This window comes from Colletotrichum higginsianum, chromosome 1 (genome assembly GCF_001672515.1).
Source record: "Colletotrichum higginsianum IMI 349063 chromosome 1, whole genome shotgun sequence".
Classification (NCBI taxonomy): domain Eukaryota; kingdom Fungi; phylum Ascomycota; class Sordariomycetes; order Glomerellales; family Glomerellaceae; genus Colletotrichum; species Colletotrichum higginsianum.
In genome coordinates this window covers 1,072,339-1,083,561 of record NC_030954.1, presented here as the reverse complement: position 1 = coordinate 1,083,561, position 11,223 = coordinate 1,072,339, and the positions used below count along the sequence as shown (strand labels likewise).

At 57.1% G+C, this 11,223-nt stretch overlaps 2 protein-coding genes across 2 annotated transcripts; one reads left to right on the top strand and one right to left on the bottom strand.

The window, feature by feature from the left end:
* Positions 1 to 6,147: 6,147 nt before the first annotated feature.
* CH63R_00341 (uncharacterized protein) lies at positions 6,148 to 6,696 on the top strand (the record flags this gene model as incomplete). The annotated part of the gene is made up of 1 exon (XM_018295316.1): positions 6,148 to 6,696. The coding sequence occupies one exon, from the start codon at positions 6,148 to 6,150 to the stop codon at positions 6,694 to 6,696; it is 549 nt and encodes a 182-aa protein (XP_018163678.1).
* A 654-nt stretch (positions 6,697 to 7,350) lies between these two features.
* CH63R_00340 (Intracellular serine protease) lies at positions 7,351 to 11,054 on the bottom strand (the record flags this gene model as incomplete). The annotated part of the gene is made up of 3 exons (XM_018295315.1): positions 7,351 to 8,178; positions 8,358 to 9,544; positions 9,737 to 11,054. The coding sequence occupies 3 exons, from the start codon at positions 11,052 to 11,054 to the stop codon at positions 7,351 to 7,353; spliced, it is 3,333 nt and encodes a 1,110-aa protein (XP_018163677.1).
* Between the last annotated feature and the right edge of the window lie 169 nt (positions 11,055 to 11,223).

The window sequence follows — 11,223 nt, the reverse complement described above, 5'->3', positions numbered from 1 at the left end:
CGAACGCCATGGACGCGACGGGAAAACTCAGCACTTTTCACAAGCCAGCAGCGACCAACCACCACTACCACCATCACTATTTGACCTCCCGATAGTGAGAGTGTGCGGCGATGTTCCGGCGGGAAACCCTGTGTGTGTGTGTGTGTGTGTGTGCTAGGGCGGGCAGAAACTAAAAAAGCAGAGCTAAACTAACAGGCATTGGCATCCCAACTTTCCCTCCGACCCCCCCCCATCGTCCCCGTTCCCAACAGAACGTCTCCGGCCGCCATCTCTGACTATTGTAACTTACTAGTGCACAGGTTGACTGTTCCCGCTGTTCAGGTTCGTCGACTGGTGGTGTTCGAGGATGTCCCCTGAAACGGGGTGTAAGGACAATCGCCCCTCCCGGGAGGCGTGTGTGAGTGAAGGTGGTTCGGCGCTACAGTAAGTCAGTCCTGTTGCAGATGTGATCGATGGCCCAATCTTGCATGCGAAACGCCGCTCTCCGTAGGGCCGATTGGGATAAGGGAGCATGCCGCCCATTTGCCATAGCTGCTTGGGTGCTCGTCATCCGCCCGCCTAGCTTTGGGTTTTTCTCCGAAGACGTCTCATGCTCGATAACGGGCTTTACGATGTACCTCCAGGCGGGTCGACTCAGCGTCCTTCGGGTGCCCCTCCTCCCCTTGACAGCATTCATTCTGCTTAGATGAATTATAGTTGCCGAAGAAGATAGGTAGGCGGCTCGCCAAAATGTTAGTGGTTCCGCCAACCAACGCCACTTTCACTCTCATTCTACTTACTCGCCCACTCACTCGCTCACTGAACCTCATGAATCAACCCCCCCTCCTTTCCCCGTCATTCGCCGCATTCACGCAAACAAGAACATAGTACATCGTTAACACATCTCATCTCACACGTGCTCGCAACACACACAGCTGCAGATTCTTCTTGGAAAGAAAAAAAATCCATACACCGCCAAACTCTCACAACCCCTCTCACAACCCCTCCTACCACCACCACCACTACTACCACCCTGGCTAGCTTCAGGGCACCAAGAGGCCAAGAGCGAGACAATCAGGGCAGTCCCCTGGTGCAGACTGGGTGGCGCAGGCTCCCGATCTGGCGTGTGAGTGTGTGTCCAGGCTTGTCGCGGCACCGAATGTGGTTCCCATGTCATCCCGGGCCAAACATCCGAACCGCGGAACCTGGCCCAGTGCCAAAAGACTGAATGCAGAACCTTTTGTTTTTATTTCTTTGCTCAACTCACCCCCTGTTCCCGAATCGCCGGTGCCATGGTGGCGGCCGGCCGTTGGCACAGCGAGACGCAGAAAGTATGACGTATGAACGAGTGCCATCCCACGCCCCCCCCTCGTCTCCTTTCTTCTCCCCCTTCTTCCCTTCTTCTCCCACCTTACCGGGCCCCCATCTTGCTTTTTTCGTGGTCTCGCCCAAATCTATCTTGAGAAGAGGATACCACACTAGGGGCAAATGTGCTTGACAGCAGGACACCACTATCTTTTCTCGCCCGTGACGGCACGAGAACGTGTGTGTGTGTACGTACTCATCCTGTCGATACCACGTTCCAGGAGAGGCTCTGCCGCTTGATCTCCAACCGCGCTTTCAGCCTCTTCCTGTCTCTCACTCTCTCTCTCTCTCTCTCTCTTTCTCTCACATTGATCTTCCCGCGACTCGAACGACAACCCCTTCGTCGATGATGTAAGTCGGTATCCACAATCACATGAACATCATTCGCGCGGGATTGTGATCTGACTTTGAGTTGGCCTATCTCTTCCGCTCTGACCCCTTGGCGTACCTGTCTTCCCCCCTTCTCTCTGTCGGCTGCTCTTCTTCTTGGCTCGCTATATCATAACCTTCCCAGTCATCAACAAAAGACACGCGTAACCTCCTCGTATCGCCGTCGTCGTTTCTATCCTGAGTGAGGCTGTGACGCCCGTTCGCCATCTCACCCCCTACCACCCCTACTCCCTACTCCCTATCCCCCCTAATCCCCCTAATCCCCCCTTTATCACGACATCCGTAATCCAAGCCGCCAAGTCGTGCGAAGTACACTCACTAGATTTGCCTTTGGTTCGAAAGTTTGTGCAAGTGTTGCTCGTGGTGCGCCCGTCCTCCCGTGTGTCCCGCCCCGGGATACCGGAGCCGGGAAGCATCAACCCCCCCCCTTCATCAACACCACAACCACACCGTGGGAATCAAACAACCATCCCTCCCGTTTCAGAGAGGAGGGTGCCTCTGCCGCCGTTCTAGACCACACAGCCGTGTCGGCAGGAGGACGGGGTGACCCCTCCATCCAGGCTCTAAACTCCTCCAAGCCCCTCAACGTGAGCTCTGCGGCTACAGTATGCAGGAGATAGCTGCCACTTACACCACTGCTGGGTCCCTTTGTGGCTCGAGAAATCAATCCCCTTTTCCACCTGTACCTCAGCCCGCCGATGTGCGGGCAGTACTCTTCAAAGTCTCACTCGGTCCATCTCTCCACCAGGAGTGGGAATATCGACCGTTCCAGCTAATGTCTCGACCCGGCCTTGTGATGACAAAAAGGGGCCCCCTGCCACCCCATCGTGGGCGCCTCGCTCTCCTCCTCGTCCCGCGTCCCTCTTTCTCGGTTTCCCTAATTCGGAAATCCCGGGCCTCGATCCATTTTTCTTTCCAGATCAGACTTTCATCTCTTTTTTTTCATTGCTCGAGGTCAACCCAAGACAAGACTCACGATCCAGCGGGTTTTCTTTCAGCCCATTCTCGACATATCGCATCCCACATTTAAAGTCGCCCCCCGTCGGGGCCCCGACTGCAACTCTACGCCGCATGTCCGTCTTCTCCGTTCTCCCTTGCTGTCTTCCCAACCCCCTCCTCTCCTCCTTTAAGCTGGATTCGGTTCGGGATCCGAGGAGATAATGGGGATTCAACAACAGCAAGATAGATAGATCCATTGCCAAGCGCACACGCTTTCGTGCCCCGCGGCGGATCCCAAGAGAGGGGTGTTTGATTCATCCATCGTGCAGATTCTCACCGGCTTGCTTGGTCTTGTGGGAAATCATCGTGACTGTTCGTTCAATCTCTGCTCTGCCTCATGATCGTGAGATCCATCACACCGCGCCGGGAGGCCCTGCTCGACATTCCAGCCCAAACCCGGTCCACACACATGGCATTTGCAAAACGCGCCCCCCTCCCCTCCTCCTTCCCCCCTGTGCCGCTCCTCTCGGGGAGCCTTGACCCATGATGCACGCAAGGAGGGGGAGGGGGCCGACTAGTAGTGAGTGGTGGTAGTAGTAGTAGTGTTTGTATCCGAAATAGTGAAATAATCCGTAGCATGTCCCGCGTAGGAGCTCTCAACAGTGGAGTCATTTTTGGACTCGTCTTGCTGACTCTAAAATTTTCTGCTCCCACGATAAGATTTTCTGAAATGGGCAGCGGATGGAACTCCACCAAGGTTCCAGAACACACACACACACACACACACACACACACACACACACACAGTTTGCCGGTGGTATCAAAATAAGATGAGACTTCGTCCCGTTTGCCCCCTCCCCTTGCTCCCCCCTTGTCACGCCCGTCGAAACATGGGCGGTATCGGGGCCGTTGCGTGGTTCGTGTCGGCCCACAGGCAGGGCGGGAGTTGCAAGCCGGGCCTTCCACCTACCAAACAGAAACTCTGTTTTACGGGCTGAATGTGATGGTTGGATCTGGATGAAGAAGTCTCTGAACCAGACCTGGTCGGCCTTGCTAGGGGGGGGAGGGCGATGCAGCGAGAGAGCAAGCCTGAGTCGGCGGCGGGCGAGTCCGTCAAAGTTTTCGGGTGCGGCACGTTTTCGAGTGTCATTCGGCATTGGACGATCTGTCCAGGCCAGAGTTCGGGATGAAACCGACAGTACCAGGGAGGGAGACGGGGGGGGGGGGGGGGTTGGTTAACCCTCTCTTCATGATGATGATGATGAGGAAGAAGAAGATGATAATGGAGCATGACGCACGAGGAAGAGAGAGGCACTGTTGTGACGGGAAACTCAGTTGAGATGTTGCTTTTTGATGCATGATGCTATATAGTGTATGCAGTATTAACTCAAGCAACGTGTGAGTTTACACGTCCTGATTCAACGCCGGTCTGCATGTGATTCTCATTCATACACGTGAAGAAAGCTCCCATGTGAAAAGCTGCTGTTCGCGGACGCGCGTCATGCTCTCAGACTGCGTGCCATCTGCAACTTGGGACGGCTTTCGTTGTCCCCAATGCCGTGTGGGCGCGTTCCTCGACTCCAAAGGCCCGAATATGTCTGAGACGGAGGGAGGGGACGAGACGAGGAGACACGACGCATGCGAGTAAACCAAGTGGAAGCGTGGGACAAGCCAACCTAACTCGAGCGGCAGGCACCCGCCAAAATTCACTCACCCATGGGTGTCTAGAACTTTTTGTTTTTCTACCCTCGTCGAGGACTCGGCGGTAGAGGAGGGGATAAGTTTCCCCTACCGTGATGGTCGACTCGGATACAACACCGTCATAGGTGACCCCCACGCCCACAAGCTCACGGCAACTCACCGCACACCCGGGTCCACCTGATATCAGCGGCGTTTTCTTCTTGGCTTTTGTGTGTCTGTCTGGACGTCTGTGAGAGCGGTATTGCCGAGTCCCCCTGGAAGCATGACTGTGGCCCTGTCATTTCGTTCCCTGGTTGGTGCTCTGATGTGTAGTGGCTATCCACACGGGTAGGTCGTGTCTTGGTACCGCGGGTGGTCCAAGTGAAGCTATCGTGAAGTATCAACGGTGGGCGGGACCACCTCGAAAGAGACGGGAAGAAAAAGAAGAAAGGGGGAAAAACGACAAGTCATTTCAAGACCTTGGCGAGATATGCCCCCCTACCGTCTTACGGTCGAGACCCCCATGACGTCGGGCTCGAGGCATCCCAATTTCCCCCTTCAGAGCCCAACGGGACATGGCCCCCTGTCGTGACGAGGCTTATTCACGATGCCTGCCCGAATTTGACAGAACGGGCCCGGTTCCAAAGCAGTGGATCTGATCGGGGAATTTCCAATCTCAGGGGTGTCCATCGAGCGCCTCCCTAAAGGGATATCCGGCTCTGTGCGAATAGAAATCGACAGGAGACAAATTCCACGGCAGGGCTTGGATCCACGGCAACGCTGGAGTATGATTTGTTTTTTTGTCAGGTTTTTTGGGGTTCGATTCGTTGCCTGGCTGACGGTTCATCGGTCCTAATTATCAACCTTCACAACCGCCGTGTACATGCCCAAACTTTGCACACCAAGCAGCGAGAAGTCTGATAATCGACGATGAGGCTTGTGCAAGATGTGTATTTGTGCTCAAACGCCGATGGCCTGTCACTCTTCAAGTCACGGCCATATGTCTAGCTGAATGCTCAGTGCCATCCACAATGCATGTACAGTTGTGCTTCCAGAGATCGCGGCGCCCAGGCGGAGCAACGTGTAGTGAAGACAAGATACAAGATAAGGTTCAATCGGATGTAACTGCTGGTAATTGTGGCTTATACGGCCATACCCAGCGACGGGCGTCCATTTAGGCAGTGTGCCATCATTCAGAGAAACAAGAGACCTTAATCTTGGATGATTTTCTCTCATTGATCATAGGAGTTTAAGCAGTTCTCAATGTGTCTTTTTCTCCATAACTTCGGCATAACAGATATACCAAACAGAAACAGTCAGGCTTGATGTTTTAAAGCCTCCAGATAGGCCCATGGAGTCAAAAAGACAGTGACCAGCCATCCGTTCTCGCGATGATCCGCCAGACCTCAAATCTTTTTGGCTCCTGATAATTAGCGTTCTTGTTTGCTCCGGAACTCGTCAAACACCTTTAGAGTGTGCTGCCAATGTGTGACTATCGCTAAACCATGGAACCTCACGAACAAAGCGACGGGTCAAGTGTGGATGGTCCTAGAACGCCTGCATAAAGATGAATACCACGCTCTTTCAACACGAGCTCAGCCGCAGAGGAATCACAGAAAAAAACATCGCACTTTTTCCCCATCATCTCAGTTGGAAAAGGAAGCTGCACCTCACAAACGACCACCAAGGAGAACCAAACATACTACCTTCACTCACTGTTCCTCCAAGCACATCTCATCAGAAGCCCTCATCTCCTCTCAACCCTACAATAAACACACACACACACACGGCAAGATGCTCCGCAACATCTTCCACGCCATGGTCCCCCTTCCTCGCCCGGCACCCATTGTCTGCCACCCCAAGGGCAGCTACGCGGGCCTCGGCGCCATCGAAAGATACGGCATCTACAACCACAACCCCGCCGAGCGATCCGGCCTCGTACGCTGCGTCGCCATCAGACAGCAGGAACAGCTCCTCCAAGACCGGAAGGACCTGCTGAGGGAGAAGGCGGAGGACGATCGGGCCCTCGTGCGCGAGTATGACTTCTGGTTCCGCGATCTCGGGGACCAGTACCAGCGGGACATGCGCAGCCTCCGCGTGGACGTCCGCAGCAAGAACAACGGCGACGCCCTGAAGGCCCGGAAGTTCAACAAGGGCTTCGTGCGCCGGGTCAGGGCCCTCCAGAGGCGGCAGGCCCGCGACGCCATCTGGCTGGCCATGTGGTACGGGAGGAGAGCGAGCCGCCAACTGAGCCTCCTGCGGAAGGAGTGGTTCGAGTGCGAGTACTGCCGGGGGTATCCTTTCTGGGGCGATGCGGAGGAGTTTGCAAGGGCTGAGCAGTAGCTGAGCCGAGCCGGGAGTGGGACTGGATGGAAAGGATGTTGGAGAGATGGGATACTTGGTGTGACACGGGAAAGAATCTAATGGAGGCTATCTTCAAGAGCCTCAGTGGGGCTCATAGAAGCTGGAAAGCAAGGGAGCAGTTCCGTATGCCATAGACGTATAAGGCAAAACAGCCATGACGCCTTCCGGAACATCAAATATATTCTAACGCCAACTCAGAGAGTTGGTATGCTCAAATCTGACGCCAAGGTCTTCTCATCTGTGATGTTCAGACCCGGGACTTCTTGAAATGGAAGCCTAATATGGCTCGTTCAAGTTACGTGTTGCTCCTCAGGCTCCCTTGGCGTCCCCAAAGACTCTTTGTCCACTGCAGTAGTCGGCCATGCTCTTCTCGAGCAAGCCTGGAATCTTGGGACCAAGATGGATTCCTCACTATGCCCTGTTCATGTCTCGGTCAGCTGTCGACTTTCTTCCTGTATAGGCATCAACCTTCACCAAGGTAAGGTCAGACAGGTCCTCTACTACTATCCAAGAGTCAACCCCCCCTCTCTCTATCTCTCTCACACACTCTCTCTCTATATATGCTTCCGCCCCTCTCCCCCACCATGGGGACTCACCACGTATACCTCATAACATCTACTCGACACCTCACACTCACGCCTCGCACAGGTTCCGACAAAGCGTGGCGATCGGCCCCAGCGAGTCCGGCAGGTTATTCTCGGTGCCCCCGCGCGCCTCATACTCCTTCAAGCCCTGCGTGGCCCGGCCGAACACCTCGGTCGGGTTCGCGTACCGCGTCCCGCTGCGGCTGTCGGTGCTCAGCCTGTCGAGCGCGCTCTTCATGCCGGCGAAGGACGCGATCTGGTCGACGAGGGTCGGCTGGATGATGGTCTCGGCCGACGCCGCCCGGTCGGCGTTGTGCCGCCACTCGCGCGTGTAGTACAGCCCCAGCTTCGTGCAGTGGATCAGTAGCGCCGCGAGGCCGGCCGCGAGCGCCGTGGCGACCGAGGACCCCGTCCGCCCGTTGTTGCTGCCGCCGCTCAGGAGGTCGTGGAGCTGTGAATTACCGGCGCCGGTGCCGATGCCGATGCCGATGCCGGTGCCAGTGCCGGTACCGTCGACGCCGTCGTCGCCCGCGGTGACGTCCTTGATGTCGACCCCCGGGAAGATGAAGTGCAGGCCGCTCTGGTCCGTGACCTTGGGCCAAACCTGACCGCTCGAGTCGGCGGCGCCGATGCAGAAGATGTCCTTGTCCATGTCGCGCGGCAGCTCTTCCTTGCCGTGCTGCCCGCCGCGCGCCTGGTTGCCGTCGTCGCTCGCCGCGCAGAACATGATGGGGATGCGCCGGCGGGCCGTCCGGGCGTCGGCCACGACGCGGCGCAGCTCGCTCATGCCGGGCTTGTTGAACTCGCTGTCGTCCTTGCGGATCGTCCAGGACATGCTGATGATGTCGACGCCCTGGAAGATGGCGGCCCGGATGGCCTGTTGTGTGTGTCAGTGACTATTATCGTTTTGTGGATGTTGTAGAAAGTAAGATGTGATCATGCAATGGCACGGAGAACATGAACAGATAGCGGATGCGGTTCATCAACAGGGAATAGAGGAAACCGTCCCGTGTAAGCCATGTTCTCGAGGAATCTTTTGTTCGTCCACTCACTCACCTTGGCCGCACTCCCCGGCTCCGGCCGCAGGATCTTGCCCGTCGGATCCGGAATGGTCGTCAGCCTATACGGCACAATGTCCGCAAAGGGGCATATCCGCAGGATGGACTTGGCCATGAACGTCCCGTGCCCGCTGACGGACGAGTACACCGGGTTCGGCCCGTCGGGCATCGTCTGGTCGAAGCTCTGGCCCTCGCGGAACCGCGGCTGCAGCGTCCGCATGCCCTTGTCAAAGATGTCGATGCCGTCGTCGATGAGAGCCACCCGCACCCGCCGCAAGTGGGGGCTGCCCGCGTTGTAGGCGCTGTCCGGCAAGGGGGGGATCATCGAGACGAAGTCCTCGACGTACTTGAACCACGGCTGCTCGACGGCCCCCGTCCCCAAGCCCGCGGTGCCTGCCGAGGTCGACAACCCCGCCACCGTGAGCTGTCCCATGTCGTGGATCGTGATCTTGGGCAACAGGTTGTCCGGGTCCTGGGTCTCGGTTAAGCTCGTTCTCGTCATCTGTCTGGCCAGCGACGTCGGCGTTAGAGTCGGCTGGCGTTGTGGCAGCTTCACAAGGACCTCGTCGTGTACCCCCCTGGCGATTCCCTTGGACCGCGGTCTCGGCTGCATCATGCGTTCTATAAAGGCCGCGACGTTGACATCGACACGCCTCTTGCTCACCGAAGGCTGCGTGTAGTACAGATAGACCGTCCTCAGGGATTCCAGCAGAGGTAGCCCCTCGGGCTCGCTCCATCCGCGAAGCACCGAGTTCCTCCCGCTCCAGTATAAGTGCAGCTCGCGTACCTGGGGCGCCGCCGTACGGATAACCTCGGGGCACAGGTCCTCCTTCCGCCAGTCGAGCACCTCGACGTCGAACGACCTCTGGTGCAGCGGCTCCTTGCCGCGCAGACCGGCCAGTACCTCCTCGATCTCCTCGTCCCGGTGCGGGTGGGCGCGGTCGTCGACGACCACCTTGAGGATCTTCTCGACGCCCCAGGACCGGAACCAGCGGAAAAACTGAAGCTGGTCGGTGTAGCGTAGCTGGGTGGACTTGTCGCTCTCGTTCTCGAGGAGGATGCGGGCGCGCGGGAGCACGACGTGGCGGAGGACGTGGTAGTGTTTCCGCTGGCTGAAGTAGCTCTTGACGAGGGGCTCCGTCATGTCTTGGTAGACTTTTGTCAAGTCCATTGCGAAGTAATAGTCTATATGAGATGGTATTGTTAGCAAGACATGGTCGGTATGATACTCAGAGGCTTGGGTTGCCTTCTGCTCTGGATGATATTTCATCTGGCTTTACTGGACTGTTTCCCAATGATCCATCGTAAAAAACCATGAGACTAGCAAGCGTATAGCCAGCGTATTATCAGAAACATACAAACATAAGCCAAACTCACGTTGTTTCTCGGTGCCAAAGAAGCTCTGCATCGTCTCTTCCAACGTAACGTCCCCCGATCCGCGGTTGAAAAGCGTCCACCGGAGGAATCGAAGCCCAAGTTCCCGGAGAACACTCTTGCTCGCATCGTCCGCGGCGTCGATTTCCTGCTTGGTGACCCGCGTTTCGCTGGCCATCCGCCGGTTCATCGGGCCGATGCGCGGCTGGAGCGGCCGGTGCTGGCCCTCCTTCTCCTGGCCGGCCTGGATTGCGTGCTGTTTGCTGGGGCCTGGCCTGAGATTGCTGGATAGACCACGGCTGTGCTTGGAAGTGCTCGCGTCCTCGGATCTGGACATTGGAGCGGTGCTGTTGATCCCCGGGATCGAATAGAGCTTGCCCGGCGGTGGTCCCGGCTTGGACAGCAACGTCCCCTTCATCCTCTGCCTCTCTTCCAGCAGCCCGCCGTTAGTATTCGCTTGTTGCGGTCCAGCTGGTCTCGTGATACCGTTCGCGTCAGACTGCATCTGTTCGTCACGCCGGCGATGCCAGGACTCCCGCGTGGCGACGTGCCACTGGTACACGCTCCGCTTGCAGGGAGACACCTCCGTCTTGCCCGGGCCGACCTTGAGCTTGGCCCTCTCGTTCACAACGTCGTTGATGCTCTCCTCGCACTTGTCGAGGATGAGCCTCACGAGCGCTAGCTGCCGCCCCGGTTGCTTGACGGACACGTCGTAACGTAGCGCCTGTTCCAGCGGGCTGAGCTCGCTGCCCAAGCCCTTCCGCAGCATGTCGGGCGTCGCGAGCCTCACGAGCATCTCGAGGAGCTCGATGTCGAGCGGCAGCAGCTGGCCCTTGTCGTAGAAGTCAAAGGCCGCCTGGACGACCTCTCTGCCGCGCTCCTTCATCCCGTAGTCGTCGGGGAACAAGTCCTCGACCTCCTCGCATAGCTTGGCCAGGCTGAAGCTCTTGACGTCGCTGGCCATGAACTCGATGATGGCGCGCGTCATGGTCTCGGAGCGCCGCCTGATGAACTCGACGAGCGGGACCTCCTTGTCGTCGTACATGAGGATGCACTCGGGCCTGTAGAAGAGTATCGCGCGGAAGACTTCGGGCGGGCAGTTCTCGGCCATGCTTCCGTCGTAGAGGAAACGGTGTAGGACCGTGTGGCCGTCGTCCCGGAAAAGGCCCTCGTTGTTGTCTTCCACAAAGACGATGAGTTTCTCGACGCATTGCTTCTTCTCGGACGCGAGGCCCTTTCGTTCGAGCTGCTTAATCTCGTCGATTTCACTCCTGATGTGCCCTACAATCTGGTCGAAGTTGTACTCCGGTGAAGATTCCATGGTTGGCGACTGGGCGGAGAAGTGATGGGCTTCACTTGGAGCGGACAGCAGGAAGGAAGTGAACAATGGCCGAAGTCGCGTTTCTAGGTTTTTAGTGAGACATGCTCGAGGTTGATGGCGGGTGATATGCTTCCCACAGCCTGATCATGGATTCGTGCCGACATCTGTC